The following is an 18,348-nucleotide window of genomic DNA, read 5'->3' as shown; positions in this document are numbered from 1 at the left end:
TAATATATTTTTTTAAAAAAAAACAAACCCACTGAGAAATGTTCCGTGTGTTTAACAAGGTTCGGGAAACTGAAAATTTTAACAACGGGTTCGGCCGAACCTGTGCGAACCCGCCGAATATCACCACTGCATATATACATACTATTTACTTAATATTAATTTTATAAATGGATAAATTTATTTATAAAATTCTGGAAAGGTAATAAAAATACTGTATCAAAGACCCATTTGAGTTAACCAGTTTCATTTAACATAGAAGAAATGACTGAGTAAATAACGCTTCGGAGTTAACCAGATTCCATTGTATTAAATAGTAATTTATTAATATTTAACTTATTTTATGATATTTTTTATCATATGTTTTTAATATATATATTTTAATATAATTTTAAACAAAGAATACAAGCAATACACTTACAGAAAATGAACAGCATGTAAAATTACTACTTCCTTCTGCATCCCTGTAAGTCCTGACAGGACGAAACCTGCAATAAATTAAAATTTAATTTTATAATTTAAAACAGAGCAATAGATTCAAGAATTAAACCAAACAATGCAACATCATGTGTAAACATTTTATAATTTTCTTTTGTGTGAAGTGTGTAGTCTTAATTATATATAAAGTAATCTTTAATTGTAACAGATTTCTAGTATTTAATAAATTTATTGGTAGTCAACTAGCCAGTTTTAAAGATTAATATTTTATTGACAGACTCTTCAACTGAGTTTACAAGAAACTATAACATAGCTACATTACTAAAAAATTATAATTAAAATATATATTACTACGTAATTTTTTTAATTTCCTGTAGATACTTCCTTACATATATCGTTTCAAATTGGAAATAATAATATAAATCATTTCTTATGACGCAAGTTTCCTCATATGATGTTTTAGAAATTATATAAAGCTTTCAGAGTATCAAATGATTAAGTTAATGAGTACAGGTGACCCCCGTATAACACGGGAGTTACGTTACAAAAAATTGCCGTGTTATGCGAATCTGTGTTATATGAAACAAAGAACTAATATGAAAAGGGGGGTTAGGTTCCAAAAATTAAAAAACATGCTATTATATTTCATAAATAAGATAAATATCTTTATTAAAATTTTCTTAAGAAGTGATACATATTAATATAAATTAAACAATGTTTTCTTTGTCATCACTAAGCACTATTAACTGAAAATTTTTAATCTATGTAGCCAAAAATGAGACACAATTAAAGTCTTAAAATATACTTGAAAAGGTGTGGACTGTCCCAACGGTAGGAGGTGCGGTTCAATGCCTAAAACCCGGTGACTGAATAAAGCAAGTATGGAATAAGGGAAAAACATCTGGCAACACCAAGAGCAGAAGCGTCGAGATCTGGCAACACGGAAACAAGTTTCGAGAAAGACCACGTGTATCGACAAAAGGCGGGAAAAGAAAATTTACATACTGAGCTTAAGTACTAATAGTTCACGAAAATTATGCATGAAAATCTGATAGTACGTATGCACTCGAATGAAAAATGTCAAATGAGATATCTTTCGTACTTAAAAGCTTTATCGTGTTTATTGAACTGTTGTAAGGGCATTTCCCTATTTTCAAATTAGATAAAGTTCGCTTTTAATAGTTTTTACTCATATTGTACGAGGGTTTTACCTGATTCTCGAACCATGTTAGAGTGAATCCGTGCTATAGAAGTGCCATGTTATACGGGGGTTACCTGTATTCGATTTTTTAAAAGTATATTGAGGCCATTAAGATAATTATAATTAAATTTTCATTTATTAATAAATACATAAAGAATGCAATTTTAAAAATGAGAAATGTATTCATCAAAAACCCGGCGGCATAACCTGGGAATGCACAGGAAGAGAATGCTCGTTCTGTTATAAATTTTTTCCTACTCACGATTCAAGTAAATACTGAGCATTTATTTTTATCTTTTTACTCACTTCATAACCTAGATACACCTACATGCCACTGATATAATTATATTTGCATTGGAGATCCAGTCATAATATTTGAATAATGAAAATTCTTTAAAATTAATAAAGCATTTTCATTAGACATTGAAAAATAAATTTGAGTTATGTAAAGCAACAATTTTTATTTTATAATTTTATTATTAAAAAAATAAAAGCAAGTTGTCATCAAAGGGTTGGTTGATTATTTAATTAATTTGAGACACCAGCATGTTGTAGAAGAGATGATTGACCACAATTACATCCATTATGGGCAGGCTTGATCATGATGAAGTTAACCAATACAACTGATGAATAAGGAATGATGCCACAACAAACTGTCCATGATATATTATAGAGATTCGGTCCGGCTTCAAAACCAGATACTAACAATATGGTAGATAGATTAATAGTTTACAATGGTCATGTAATTACCAAGTTGTTAAGTGAATATATATATATATAAAATGATAGAAATTATGTGAAGTAAAAACAAAACTGGAACTCAAGTTAAACTGTTTATAGTTAATCAGGGCCTTCTGCCCCTAAGCTTTCCATATCTAGTCTCGACTTTCATCTATCTAACTCCATTCTTGAGATTAAGAAAAGACAGACAGATGAATGGCAGTGGGAATTGATAGGTCTACATTTTTTTCAAATTCTATATTCTAAGCAGAAATGAATAAAAATATAGAAATAAAAAATACGCAGAAATACATTCATATAATCAATAAGTAGATGAATATAAAAAATATATATATAAATACAAACATCCATGTATAAATAATATGAATTAATGTTTTCAGTTGAGAATAGTGTAAACAAGCCTGTCACTGAAGTCTCTATGAGATATTATAAACCAGTAAATACTTTTTGTACAATATCACAGTTCCATGCATGATTCTTGTAAGCCACAAAATCCCAGAAGAAATGGCAGACAGCAAACACAATCATTTGTGAAGAGCCGCAAATAAGTTAAATTTTGACAATTTATTAAAGACCTTGAAAATGTGGAAAACATGATAAAAGGCTTAATAGGATTCCTGAAAATAAAGAAGATATTATGAGAGCATTCATCAACGAAATTCCAAAATACAGAAGTCACTACACAGGCAGAGACAGCCCACGTAGACAATACTTATCTACGGAATTAATCAACAGAAGGATTTAACCTTTAAATTGAGGATTACACAACAGCAGCACAAGAACCAATGTTCTTCAGGACATTTTCTGATATTTTCATCATAGAGTTTAACTCTTATTTCAAACACTCTAGCTTAGATGCATGTAAGACATGCGATGAATATAGTGACAGTTCAAGCAGTTAATACAACGAAGAAAAAAAAACAGTTAGAGAATAAACATGAACTCGACTTAACAAAGACTGAGGTTGCCCAAGACACAATGAAAGATGACTTTCATAAAGCTTCTAAAGGAAACGACACCTAGGTAATTGTCTTTGATCTCCAATAGACATTACTTACTCCTCACATAAACACTAGTTTAGTGTTTTACAGCAGGCAGCTGTGAATGATCTCTGTGTTCAAGATCATGAAAACATGTCTGTGTAGTCAAAGACCAAGCCTGCAGAGGTACTAAAGAAATCATGTCCTGTCTGAACTACTATATAATTACCAAAATCAAAGATACTGGTGATTCAATTTCCACATGTTAACTGCATAGTCTGATTCTTCGAGGGGCCAGAATAAAACAGGAGTTTACTCTTATTCTGTCACTACTTTGTTCATGTCAAGATGTTTGACTCTGTGGAACATAAGTTTTCTTCACCAGGTCACACATTTTTTGATTGTGACAAAAAATTTGGAGTCATTGAGAAAAAGAAAAAAATGCCTGCTGTATTTGTTCTAGAACCTCGGTGCAAACTTGTGTAGTCAGTCAGAAAAAATCCCTTCAAAGTGGTCAGAATGTCACAGCAAATACACTTTGTCTATACGGGACAGTGTGTACAGTACATGAATGTCAAGACAAGACATTCATGGGGAGCTTGTCAAACTCCAGAAAGCTACAAGAATAAAAATTTCCAAAGAAAGATAGGTTTTAATAGTATCTTGCAGGATAGATTTTTTTCATGAAGGTTATCCTTCTGTAAGCCACTCATTAATAATATAAAAGTCACTGTCTATGTGTGTGAATTCCTTATAACTTCTGCAATTTTCATCCAATCCAGATGAAATTTTGCTTTTACAATCTGATGAAAAGTATAAGCTACTTATTTTGCAGAAATATTAGCTGTAGAATAAACATTTAATCTATTTCAGATCAGTAATCGCACTTACACTTCAGCGATGTCAGTGACCTCATTTAGTTTATACTTGATATCAGAATTTCTCGAGTTGCATTTTAAAATATTTTGGCAAATGGTGTAATTTAAACTTACTTCATTAAATTTAAACTCTAAAAGAAGATAGCTACATTGTGTCACTTCTACAATTAAAAAAAAACTTTTTTTACAGTGACCACATGGCATTCTATTACCCAATCGGAAGTAATGATCTAATGAGCCTGTTGTTTAAAATGTATTATCGTGCATTAACTATGCTTCGACGAGCGGCATAGGCTATTTAATTTTTAGAAATGTTAGTTACTCATCTCAATTCTTCGATCTCTACTTTCTCATAGAAAGTAGCCTGCCATGCTTGACAGGAGAATTTCTAGTATTTTAATATACGTAATGTAACAGTACTGAAATTTTACTATCAAACACATCGACGAATGCTAACGTTAAAAATAATTATTTTGTATTTACCTGTAGTGATGCAATAAAGGTATGATTCATTAACTTTATTAAATTGAATGCATCTGTGGGTTACATGTTTCATGCATGGGGCTACAGAATTAAAAATTGTTGCTGGTGAAAGGTGTGTGGTTGATATAATAGAAATTACTTCATTTTTACCAGTTTATATCATCAAAAAATTGAAACTATATTTGAGTTAATAAACAAACAAATGTTAGCAATACTCGTTTTACATTAAAAGTACTTACCTACTGTAAACAAATTTTCTATTCATTGTTGCTCCATCATATCCACCAAAAGGTGGATTTATCTAAAATGTTACAAGTGTTATTAGTATTATATTTAAAATTATGTAATAAAGCAAACAAATATAAGGGCTAAATTTACTTTTGTTTTTTGTAACCTTGCCGAAATATTCATTGGAGCAGAATTTCTATATTGAGGTTCAGGACATTGATGTGGTCTGAAAGAATTAAATAATTTGCATGAAACTGTATTATATAGGATCAAAATTAATATATTATGAACTTTACTTACACAAATAAATCAAATGGTGGACAAGTTACAACAGGATTTTTGCATAAGGCATGCTGCTTCCTTAAATACTCTGTAATTATTGAATCTAAAGTGATTGTTGTTGTAGATGAAGATGAAGCCGACGTTATCGAAACTGCTTTAGCTTGCGACTGACGTTTCATTACAGGAGTTGGTTGATATTCTCCAGAACAACTTTGAGATTTCTGCAGAGCAGAATTTTTGATCGATTTTGGTGTTACACACTGGAATATATAACAAAATAAAACTCTTTAATTGATAAAATCTTCAAAGTCTCCATTAATAATAATTAAAAAAAATCTTTACCTGCAACCTTGATGGTGGATGATGAATTTTAATTTGTAAATTTGGAGATGAATAATTAACCGAAGGACTAGTACATCCAGTTCCGCTCGACTGAAGTCGCTCGTGAAGTACGGACGAATTAGAAATTGGGAGATGTGTTATTGTGGAATTTGGTGATAGAATGGAACTCGTTTGATGGCATATGTTACCGGATGTGCTAATGGGTCTTGACTATAAATATAAACAGAAATTTTTAAATAAATAAAAACTGAATTAAGTAAAATTACATCCGCATTTTACTATACGAATGCTTGATAATTTTGACTCAAATTATTTGTTTATAGTCATAAAATGAAAAGAAAGTGGGAATTAAATGTAAAAAAATGACAATAATGACAATTAAATTAACTCTGCAAAAAAGAATTTGATAACTTTTTCTAAGGAAATATAAATTTAAATACAATATACAGAATTAATCTATTCAATAGTCACTTGATCATCAACCTAACATCAATAGATCTCAAATCAAACTAATAAAAATGATTAATATTAAAACAATGGATAAAATTTGCTGGCATATCAAAATGTATTTCTCTATTAAATTAATCATTCCAATTTCAGTTTATATACATTAAGCAATTACATATAAATACTTGCAAATATCTGTTCAATTCCTGTTACCAACATTGTTCTTAAATATAAAAATTAAAGAAGTAGCATTTTTTAGAAATGAAAATGAGATTTAATCTGGATAAATGTTTTAAGAATACTATAGCCAGGTTCAGAGCCAAATGATTTCAAAAACTCAAATTGAACACTGAACATTGATTGCAACATACAACATTATTTATATATATCACCAATTGGGCATATCGCAGAATGTGACTCACACAATTGAATGTTTATTTTCTATTTGATTTTTTGAAATTGTATGAATCTAAAGTTGGAATATATAATTCCAAAAACGTTAATCCGGAGATCTCAATTTGGCTTCTAAACAAGTGCTGAGTGTTTTATTTACTTTTCCATTGACGTTAAATTAAAAAAAAAGCCATTTGAAACATTAGTTATAGAATTAACAATGACTCACCATTTTACTAACTGTGGTAACTGGTTGAAGCGATGATGACGTTACCCTTAACATAGTGGATGGAAGTGCTGCTTCTCTCTGCAAAGTTGCTGCAGAATCTGTAAAACCTGTAACAAATTTCATTTTTACAAACTGAATACAAGTTTTAACATTAACTGCCCTTCCAAATAATCTAAAAGCTATATAAACAATGTAATTAATTATCAGTTATGTCTATATAAATAAAATGAGTATTTCATACTTGTGTAATTCTCATCAGATTGAAGTTAGAAACAATAGAAATGAATTGTGTGGAAAAATAAAAATAAATGGACAGTATTGATATTATATCATCACGGTAATCTTATATCAACTGGAAGGGGAGATCGGACCGAAGGTCCGGGTAGCGTAACTGGTAACGTGTCTGCACGGATAGCAGAAGTCGCGGGTTCGAGTCCCGCTTCGGGCCGATTCTTTTCTTCCGGTTAGGCCTAAATTTATTTAAATTATTTAATTAAAATTCTAATTATTAAATTTAGCAAGAGATGGCGCCTAACGCCTAACTCTAGTACCAAATTAACTTAAATTATTAATATTACTATAGCCATTTGCTAGCCCGATAATTCGGCAGTTGTTGGTCTTTATTATATCATCGTAAATAATTGTCAGAAAGATATTCCAAATAGAATATATTCAGGAATAAATTACTATATTATATTTTTCATAATTTAAGCATTTAAACAGTTAAGAAAATAATCTATGTCATAAATGAATAAAGTAAAATTGAGACACGCTTAAATAACAAATTTAATTTTAAACAATTATTACATTTTAAAACAATGAAAATTCAAGAGTAGTCTTGCAACAGTACTTAATACAATTCAAATTAGGAAAGTTTGATTTAGAAAGTAGCAAAAGTCCTAAGCTAGACTAGGAATAATTATTATTGATTATTTGTATTTATTTTAGACTCAAAATCTGAATTAGGTAACCTTGAAATTACTGTTCCCACAAAATGAAGGAAGAATTTTGGAAAGTCAATTGATGAAAATTTGAAGCATCTGAGAACATTGGAGTGTCAACAGAGTTCAAACTTAGCTTAAATGCATGGAAATTTAAAATACAAAGAAGCTAAAAGTTAGCATTAATGGTAGAGGAGTTAGTGAGATATCCAAATTAAGTGGCAAACTGAAAAAAAAAAAAAAAAAAACAGATTATTCCAAAATGTAAGAATATTGAATTTCTGTGCTTCCCTCCAAGAATAATGTTATTTCTTTAGTCTGCGTGAACTATTATAAACTATGGCTATGTTTAAGATTATGTCTGTAAATAAATGTTTACTTGAATGTTTTTATGAAAAATTTACTGAATACATTCCGAAAAGAACCTGTAAATGTTCTTCAAAACTTAGAGAAAAGAAGGTTAACCAGAAGAATGTTAAACATCTGTACCCTAAATGTGCTAACGTAGACATATCATTACGACTGCTCGTAACCATAGCCCAACCATGATTTATGGTATGTACTTTACATGCTCCACTAATTGAGATGAAATATGTATAAATATAAATTTTTATCTATGATAGAAGTTGACTGTACAAAATTCCTCTAACAGAAAATATGTGGAATCTTTAATGTTAAACAGATGTAGTCAGAAAGATATTAACTTACTTTCTACCATAACAGAAAACAATGTCATAATACATTTTAAATGTAGATTTCATGTATCTGTTTAAACGAAAATGATCTTTTACAGAGTATAGAAGCAAAAAGATGTAAAATGTAGCTACGGACAATTAATATCATACTTGTGTGATGATCATTTTTTGTTAATTAAATCAAGATCTTTTGTTCTCATCAATTACTGACTAATAAAAGATGAATATCAAATTATTGTCTGAAAGTATCAATAAAATTAATATTTGATTAAAATGAAAAGAGTGTTCACAGAAAAGAACAAACATAAGAATATGAGTTACTTTTCATTTTCATTTATCCATTTAATTTTACAAAGGTTAAGCAATTTGTGGAGACATTGTATTATCATGCACCAAACAATAGGCATAAAAATACAACCCAATAAAAATTACAGAAACCAACAACTTTTATTTACCTTGCTACAGTCAAACTCAAACATAACGAGTTCTTGGTTATAACAAGCAAAATGCTCTAACAATTTTAAATTACGTGCATTTCTGTACATTTTCTCATGGTTATAATGAGCTTACTTCACAGATATATTGAGCAAATTTTTGGTAGCTATGCAAACACACGAACATTTTTAATTGTTCAAGTAGTAGGAAATGCATTACTGAATTCCTGGAATAGATAAAACTGAAAGGATTACTTAGTTTTATTACCTGCATGGATTACAGGCCTATTTATCACTTAACTTTCTTTTTGGAGACTATCCTCCTCTTTCTTGACTAGCTCCTAGCCTACTCTGTCAATTTACTTAATCATCATTACAATTATATAATTACCATGTACTCTAGTTAGAAATGAATACCCTTATATGAGTAGATGTCTATGTAGAAAAGAAAATACCTCTCATTTTATGAAAAAGTAAAAATTATTTGCGAGTTAGAACATTGTGTTAAAATTGTTTGTGTGTAGAAAGTTTTCTTTGTCATCTTCGACAGTATCGACATTATCAAAAAATAAAGCAATCATTAATTTTAAGATTTGTAGATAAAAAGAATAACTGAAATCAGACATATTATTAATTATATTGTAGTTTATGCAACTATTAAAAACACAGTATAATGCAATTACATATTTTTTTAATCAACTTATATAGAATTAAAAATTAAAAAATATATTTCACCAATTATTGGTAATGTAGCTACAAATTTTGCCACCCGTTGGGCACCTCTACAGTCGCCACTCAGTCTGTCCCTAGTTACATCACTGCTCTTCATAGATATAATGAGTAATGGTTATAACGAATATATCTTGCTGGGCCCCTATGCTCATTATAACAGAATTCAACTGTACTTCCATATTGACACACACAAATTTTTAAAATAGTATCATTATTTATTATTACATAAAGAAATCAAAATTTCAATGAGTAATTTCCTAACTTTCAATTAGAAGTGCCAGTTAATGGCTGGCTGGCAAGTCAATAAAAAGCATCAGACTACCATTATGAATTTTGATCCGATTATCTCACCAATTTTGAGAGTGGGTCAAATCTAGATACGTAATGCGCACATTCCCAGCCACCTGGTTATCTTTTACAGATTGATTGAATACATAATGAGCACAAAATGGCTATCTTCAGCACTCACAGGGCAAAAAGAATTAACAAAAAGCTATCAAAAAAACCATGTGCATCTCAATATTGTACCAACTTATAATGTTAATTAAATATTCTTGATTAATAAAAGCTTACCTCAAAAATATTTATTAAAGAATTAAAACCATTTAAGAAATTGAATGTATAAAACTGATACAGTATCCAAATAAATGTTTTAATGTTACATTTAAGCGCAAGAACCGGTAATTATTTCATAAAATAAATTATGCCTTTTGTATTTATAACCTACCTTTATTCATTAAATGCTGTTGTATCAACTGTAATAACTCTTTTTCATTAAATACAATTTTTGTCTGCGCCACAACTTCTGCCTATTCAAATAATAAAATGTTTTTAATTATGCAGAACATAATTTAAAAATCATAAATGAGATTGAAGTAATAATTACTTTATTAATTTTTAAAATGGAAGACTCAATTCCTGTCGTTAATGGTGCACCAGTGACTCTTTCTATTAATTCCAGGCAATGCTTGCAGAATTTGACATGCTCTTGCCTTTTATCTTGCAATACTGGTTCTCTCATTAAGACTATAAAATAATTGAAAATAAATATATAAAATTTACAGAAACAAAGAAAATTTTAATACATATCATTAATAATTATAATGTATATATTTATATTAATAAAAATATAAATATTTAAGTTTTAAAAAACATATTAAAAAAACTATTATGATGAAAAACTAGATTAAAAATTGCACAAAATTATAATTCATATATTTATAGCAAGATAATGATTGTATTCGAATTACAATATAAGTGAACAGATGGTCAAAGCATGAGACATTCTATCTGAAGACCTTGGCTTAAATCCAAGACAGACCTTCAGGGATTTTTCAGTGTGACATGGCCCCCATTATGTTAGGACCCCATCCTCATCTCAGTAATCCTATTGTAAACCCTACTAAGCTTTACACTGAAGAAGCAGTGTTCTTAATAACCCACTCAAAGGGACTGAAATTATCAATTGCAACAGCTGCAAAATTAATTAAAAAGTCAAAGTAATTCATGAAAAACTGGGTAACTTGATGTAAGATTAAAAATGTAGATGACTTGCCAGAGACAGTGATCAAATTGTATGATAAGAGATAAGCAGGACAAAGCTATACTGACTTTATGAACAATGTCCAAACTTAACATTGTGTCAAGATCAAGTTTTGCTTTGTAACAAGATATAGAGGTTGGAATAAATACAATTAGACACCACCTATACAAAAAATTAAAAAATCTTAAAAACTGGTCCACTATTCAATAACTGCTTTCTGTCAGAAAAGCACGCTGACATACAAACATGACTCATTTGAAACTGGATAAATAATAATCCCAAAAGAAATGATCTTATTCCCATAAACCAGCACAAAATTTAATGCATATGGATGAATGTTTCTGGCCAATTTTACAATTTAGAGATTTTATATTTTAGTTTAGAATATATAGGTGTTATATAACAAACATTAAAAATCCAATATATACATAAACAACAACTCAGAAAACCTGATTTTTGATTAAAGCCACACAATCTGCCAAATTAACAGGCTATGATTAGGCTATGTTAATAATTAGATACAAAGTAATTTGTCAGATGATACAAATGGGTAAAATTTAAAGAGTATAATAATTAACTGTCATGCAACATCTGTGAATGCATATGAAAAAAAAATTATAATCTAATTCATCATACGTATCATCTCAGTATTCTAAAACCAATTTTAATTGAACCAAATCTCACAAATAATACATACATTTCAGGAGGAAAAATGAAAAAACCCTTTTATCACAATTGTAATTGTATTATTTTAAATGAATATATAAATACAGGTACTCCTCACTTTACGAACGAGTTCCGTTCCGACGACTACGTCATTAAGCAAATTGGTCGATAAGCGAGGAGCTCGTGCCGGGAATATAGGATCGTTGTAAAATTATACAAATTATGCAACAAAGTTCAAATTTATTCATAAAAAGACTATTATAGTACGTTATTAGCCTATTATAGTATGCTTAGTGCGCATGTCACCGTTCGCCACAGACCATCACTCGAGCCGAGAAAGGGGATTCCCCGAATTGCAGGTCGAAACTCGATTGGTCGTAAGTGTGAGTGGTCGTTAAGCAGATAGGTCGTAAAGTGAGGAGTACCTGTACATTCTCTAGGAACTCATTCTTCATGTAAACAGAGATCATATCATAATGTTCTTTACAGCAAATAATATAAATATAACCACTGTATATGCAAATGCTGATAATTTTGTTATATACAGTAGATCTAATGCATCATAGAAATTATATAACTCTGAAATGGATATGATCTCTAATTTAATACAACATAATTATCTTGCTTATAAGTTTAAACTTTGAAACTTATTGTTATTAAAGTTAAAATATGATACCTTATAGTAATGTAATTCCATTTTCGAGAAATTATAAAATCTAACCTTGTAATTGTCCATTTGTAAAAAGTGGAAGTTTACTGATGATTTGCTTAACTGTTTCGCATCTTGCCAGTCCACATAAAGCCTATAAAATAAAATTTAATATTGTTTCATATTTATTACATTAAATGCAAAAATAGAATTCTATATGAAATTTTCTTTGTGAAATTTCTATTAATAGTAAAATCAATTTCATATTTAAAAAAAGGAATAAATTTTTGAGTCACGAATCTAGAAATTTGTGTGAATAATTTGACCCAGATAAGTCACACTGTCCGTCATCATTTAGCTATGCCTTGCGAACTTGTTCAAACTCATGATAGACTTTGCAAACTAAGACTGTGTTCATAAAGAAAAAATTACTAAGAAAAAATAAAAATGTATGTGGAAGAGTTAGACTTAAATTATTTTTGTCTGATCTTGTATTAAATATCTGTTTTAAACTAAAATAGAGGCAAAAGAGGATTAATCAATTAAAAACTTGAAAATGAATGCTTACTTTTTCATGAAGGAATGTTTTCATTCTGTTTTAGGACAGCTAGCAGCTTCTTAACCTTCATAAATCATTGTTCCAACTAAATTTGAACATTTTTGACATAATGAACAATATTTCAAAAGGATACATTTTCATTCAATCCATCAAAAATTATATAAAATTTGAAAATGTATCATTTTACAATATTGTTCATTATGTCAGAAATGTTCAAATTTAGTTGGAACAATGATTTATGAAGGTTAAGAAGCTGCTAGCTGTCCTAAAACAGAATGAAAACATTCCTTCGTGAAAAATTTAAACAGTTGGCTACCTGAAAATAAGCATTATAACAACATGGAGCCAGAAACACAAGACAATATCTGACAAAGAAGAATTTAAATAAAATTGATCTAATTATTGATTAAAAACATCATATTCAGTAATTATCCGACATGTATAAAAATTCTAAAGTAATAATAAGTGTCTTTGTACTTTGTCTTTCTTTACACCCTTGAGATCCAATGAGTCTCACACATAATTCAATGATAAAGTTGAAATTTTTCTTGAGAGCTGTCGTTTTCTTCTATACACAAAAATAATATAAAAAGTGCCTATTGTAATAGCACAATTACAACATATTACAAATATGAATAAATTTATTATTATTATTTTTAACTTAGTGAGGCTTGCGTGTGTGATAATTAACTGTCGTCCTGGTAATTTATTCATATTTGTAACCCAATTCAGTTTTCTAAACAGTTTTAAACGATTCGCTCAAACAAATTTTATATGGACCAAACACTAATATTAAATTCAGAGAAATGCAAAAAATGTTTAAAAATAAAATTTGATTTTATTTGGTTCAACTCTTAATCCAATTATTTTGTAATTAATCAAAATTAAATATAATGTGATTTACTTTACTTGAAAATTAGTTACTTTACCTTACAAGCCAGAGTTCGGATTGAATCTGCATCAGTTATTGGAGTTTTCACCATTAATAAATTGAGAAGAATCTGTAATAATAATTTCATATGTAACTATCAAATAAAAGTATTGCATTTCTAGTTAGAGATATCGTACCATAATTCCGTTATTTGATCGAACACAATTCCACATCTTACTAAGTAAATCTTCTCCACTACGTAATGATGATTTTTTCTTAATATTACTTCCGGAAGGTTTGCTTGGTAGACCACTCATCTTTAAAAAAGAATATTTTAAAATAATTATATATATTTTTAAGTTATCTTCAAAAAATTTTAGACAGAATAACAGTAACAGGTAGCAAATCGTATGCATAATCATTAATTAGTGTTGACTATACACATATATTGGGATTTTTTATCATTTGTTTCTTGTGTCTATACCTTTTCCCTTTTTTTCACATATGCAATTTTGCTAGAGATTGTAAAACTGGTAAAGTGATTTAACAATCAACTTACTGGTAAACTGGTTTACCTGTAGTCACCAAATACACCTTCAAAATTTTTACTGGTAATTCGGTAAATAAAAAATCTGCATTCAAAGTTTTTATATACAATATCCATACTGTACTGTCTATTCTGACAATTTGTCACAGCTAGTGACAGCATAGACATAACACATGGCACTGTATTATTTTTGCCAATATACAATAAATATACAATACACATTGTATGTTATAAAGTGGTAGAAAGTTCTAGAAATGTAGAAAGTGTAAAAAATCATATTAGTATACAGATTTGTATTCTGCAGTGCAGGAGTTCTATTATTGTTTTTGTGTGCTTTTATTATACAGTTTGTGATACTGTACTGTTGTTTACTGTATTGAATTGTGTTTATATTAAAAAGTGTATTCAAAGTAAAACCTAAGTACATAATACATATTACTTATAATTATTACTTTTGCAAGAGTTTTTTTGTTTTTATTCATGTACAAATTATTAAAAATGTAATGTTTCAATTCAATTTAATTTTAATGCATTGAAATGTGTTAACAATCTTTTATTGTTTTTATATTTTGTTATTTTATTGTTTTATTATTATTATTTTTTTCTATATTTTATATTTATAAATTCATTATTAGAAATTTAGTTTGTAATTTTGTGTATTTTTTGAATGTTTTTCCACATAATGTTTTCGTTTGTTGTCGCCATGGAAGAAAATTCAGTTTGGTATTAGTTTAATTGTACAGCAACAAAAGATGTGTAAACAGTGCTCTAGACAAGTAAAAGCAGCAGGTGGAAGATTACATAGCCATTTAAACAAACCTTACTAATCAATCATTGCATGTATGCAACACTTTCACTTGAATTGTTTATATCACAGTTGTTGATGATTCTATTCTGTGTAAGTTTTAGACCTAACTTTGTCTTCTAAAAATGTGTATGTCAATAGTATCAAATGTAAAACACCAGTCAACATCTAATTAATGTGCTTAATTTTAGTTTCTAGCAATCTATAATAATTTAATGACAAGGGAGATATATTAATTAATTAGTTGTTCAGAATGTACTTTTGAATTATTATTATGTAATCTTAGTTGGTCTGGCAAAACTTAGTCTTGCAAGGCTTTAGAATAAAGTGTCAGAAAAATCAGTGGTCAACTTGTATATAATATAATCCATGACAAAGTCAAAAATGGCATTGTTTTCACATTCTATTGTGGCTAAATTAAGTTACAGCTAAAGTTATAATCAAAAACTACCTAACAATTCAATTTATGTTTAACATGAATAAAAATGTAATAAATTTATATGAAAATTATACTGATTTTGGTTTTAAATATTTTAGCATAAATTTCTTTAAATAAACAAATTTACCTACTTGAAATACTTTTAAAATTAATTAATCAATTAGCTTTTCACTTAGAAAGTAAACTTACTCGAGACATTGGACCACAAACACAATTTATGATGACATTTAAAGCCGATCGTTGGACATCTGGATCCGAGACAATTTCACCTTCTGCTGCTGCAAGAACAATGCTGAAAAAGATAACAAAATATGAAAAAGGTAGCCAAGTTAGTTCTGATTCGTAATAATTATTGTGTTTGTGTTTATTACAGATAATCTCAATCTAATTAAATAATATGAGATTGGCATTATACATTGATATTAGTATTAGATGGATATTAGTAAATAAATTTAATCAATCATACGGGAAGGCTTGGAATATGATTTAAACTGTACTTTATATTATACAAAACTGATTATAATCTGATAATTTAACAAATATAAACAATCTAATATAATGAAATTATCTGTTTATAACAATCTCTATAGTTAAAACAGTTAAAACAGATTCAAAAAATTCCTGTTGCTCCTACATCTGAGTATTTTTGTTGTTTGAATCACACTAACGCAGATTTCAAAGCATTAAAAAATGAAAATCTGTTTTACAAAAGTAAATGATAAAATCGTGTGTATACACTGTTCTTGCATAATAATTTGTAAAACATTTTTATAAGGAATAACTAGGAACAATTCTATTAGGAATAAAATTAATTGACATTACTCTTACTATTTAAACTGTAAAATTTATGTATAAATTTATATATTTATCTAGATGATATATGAACAATCTTCTTTAATATTATACTGTAATTTACAGTACTATCAGATCACATTTAACCTTTTAAAATCCCATTAAAAGAGATGCTAAGTATATGCTATTGGTACACATAACTTTACATGCAATCAATTTTAATCATAACATTGTACAGGGTGGTTATAATTAAAGTTGCCCTACTCAGACCTGTATAGCAGTGATTCTTAAAAGGGGGCCGTGGCCCCCTGGGGTCCATAAGAAGTTTGCCGGGGGCCGCCAAATTATGCAAAATTTCCTTCGGAATATAATAATAAAAAAATTGATGTATAACCGAATATCGTATTGAAAAGTGAAATAAGAAAGATGAAGTTTTCCTATTTAGTTTTTTTATTTATTTTATTCTTCCTACATACAACTTTGTTAGTACAGAAGAAATAGATGCAAATATGCTACTTACACTGCAGTATTTACTTCTTTTATTCCAAAGCAATTCTAAGAAACTATTAATGCTTGGAATTTTAAAAATAATTAGGAAAAATAGTAGGCTTAGTCAGTGGCGTAGCAAACATAACTGGCGCCCGGAGCAAGACACTTTACTGGCGCCCTCTCCCTTCTCCAGAAACACATATAGTTTGTCTTGGAGATTGTTTGGGCACTCCTCTACGCTTGCACCTGGATATGTTATACTACGATACTGGGAATGTACCTTTTTGATATTTTATTCAATAAATAACTAACTAACTAACTAACACCCCCTTGCACCCCTTTGCTATGCCACTGTTATCTTCCAATACAAGAGATACCAAATCTATAATTCATTGCTGACAGTTTTGGGTTTTCAATGTTTCTAAAATCCTGTTTCGTTTAATGGACGGATACATACTGTGTATGTCCAAGAAAGCAATCCTGTAAGTGGGCTCAAACTGTACTGTTTTTAGCTTTTGTATAAAGCAGTCGGTGCTTTGTATGCTGTAAGGAGATTTCACAAGGGTGTTTAGTTTTTCTTTTAAAATAAGTTCTAAATTATAAAAGATATATCCTTTTATATCTACCAGAGGTCTATATGAGACTGGAACTTTGTGTGTTTTAACTCCGTAAGAAAACTTTGGTGTTCTGTTATTACTATTTAGAATGAAATGTTTTTCTGTTTGGTTAATAAGGTTTTGTTTTTCAAGTTTTACAATTGTCTTTTTTAATTTTTGTTAAGTAGGTCAGTCAGATTATTATGCAGTTCAATATACGTATTTTGATCCAACAATTGTTTGTAGATGCTTGCGTCTTGCTCATTATTCACAATTATTACTTGTTTTGTTTTATCTGCTTTGGCTATTATTAATTTATTATCAGTTAAAAATCTTTTAAGATTCTTTATTTTGTGCTTATACTGGATTATTTTATTTTTTCTATTTCTATTAACCAGTGGCGTAGCGAACATAACTGGCGCCTGGGGCACAACACTTTATTGGCCCTCCCCCTCCAGAAACACACACAGTTTGTCTTGGAGACCATTTGGGTGCCGCTCTGCGAGTGGCACCTAGTGCATGATACAGCGCCTTGGCACAAAAGGATAGCGCTTCTAAGGCTGATGAGGGCTTTAGAACTACTTCTACCGAGGCACTCATGGTTCTAGCAGGCAAGGCACCTATCGAACTACTGATTGAGAAAAGGGCCAAGAGGTATTGGCTAAAGAAAAATGGGAAAATAACATGATAGATCTACCTATAGATCTAAGTAATTTTGAATGAGACGTTCCTGTCAAGTATCTGCCACATCCAGCCAAGAGTGGTGTGTTAATGTAATGGCTGATAACCCAATTAGGACGGATATATACACAGACGGCTCCAGGTCAGAATCTGGGACCGGGGCCGGTTATGTGGTTTACGAATTCAATGAAGAAATTCATAACGACAAGTTTACGTTGGAGTCGTATTGCTCCAATTATCAGGCCAAGCTATTGGCCATTGATAAAGCAG

At 29.4% G+C, this 18,348-nt stretch overlaps 1 protein-coding gene across 4 annotated transcripts in view; it reads right to left on the bottom strand.

The window, feature by feature from the left end:
* Positions 1 to 18,348, bottom strand: part of mahj (LisH and WD40 domain-containing protein mahjong) — a 95,360-nt gene that overhangs the window by 12,322 nt on the left and 64,690 nt on the right. For all 4 annotated transcript variants that reach the window (XM_067269287.1, XM_067269286.1, XM_067269289.1 and 1 more), the window contains exons 16-27: positions 15,710 to 15,812; positions 13,927 to 14,046; positions 13,788 to 13,859; positions 12,372 to 12,453; positions 10,328 to 10,467; positions 10,169 to 10,250; positions 6,640 to 6,746; positions 5,571 to 5,780; positions 5,247 to 5,488; positions 5,097 to 5,172; positions 4,958 to 5,019; positions 419 to 485 (exon numbers count right to left, since the gene is read on the bottom strand). In XM_067269287.1, coding sequence (XP_067125388.1) covers positions 419 to 485; positions 4,958 to 5,019; positions 5,097 to 5,172; positions 5,247 to 5,488; positions 5,571 to 5,780; positions 6,640 to 6,746; positions 10,169 to 10,250; positions 10,328 to 10,467; positions 12,372 to 12,453; positions 13,788 to 13,859; positions 13,927 to 14,046; positions 15,710 to 15,812 — 1,363 coding nt within the window. The remainder of the gene's footprint in view (positions 1 to 418; positions 486 to 4,957; positions 5,020 to 5,096; positions 5,173 to 5,246; positions 5,489 to 5,570; positions 5,781 to 6,639; positions 6,747 to 10,168; positions 10,251 to 10,327; positions 10,468 to 12,371; positions 12,454 to 13,787; positions 13,860 to 13,926; positions 14,047 to 15,709; positions 15,813 to 18,348) is intronic.

Source organism: Centruroides vittatus, unplaced genomic scaffold (assembly GCF_030686945.1).
Source record: "Centruroides vittatus isolate TY-2023 unplaced genomic scaffold, ASM3068694v2 contig_349, whole genome shotgun sequence".
Taxonomy (NCBI): domain Eukaryota; kingdom Metazoa; phylum Arthropoda; class Arachnida; order Scorpiones; family Buthidae; genus Centruroides; species Centruroides vittatus.
Note: the sequence above shows the minus strand (reverse complement) of the source record. Positions and strands in the feature narration are given on the sequence as shown.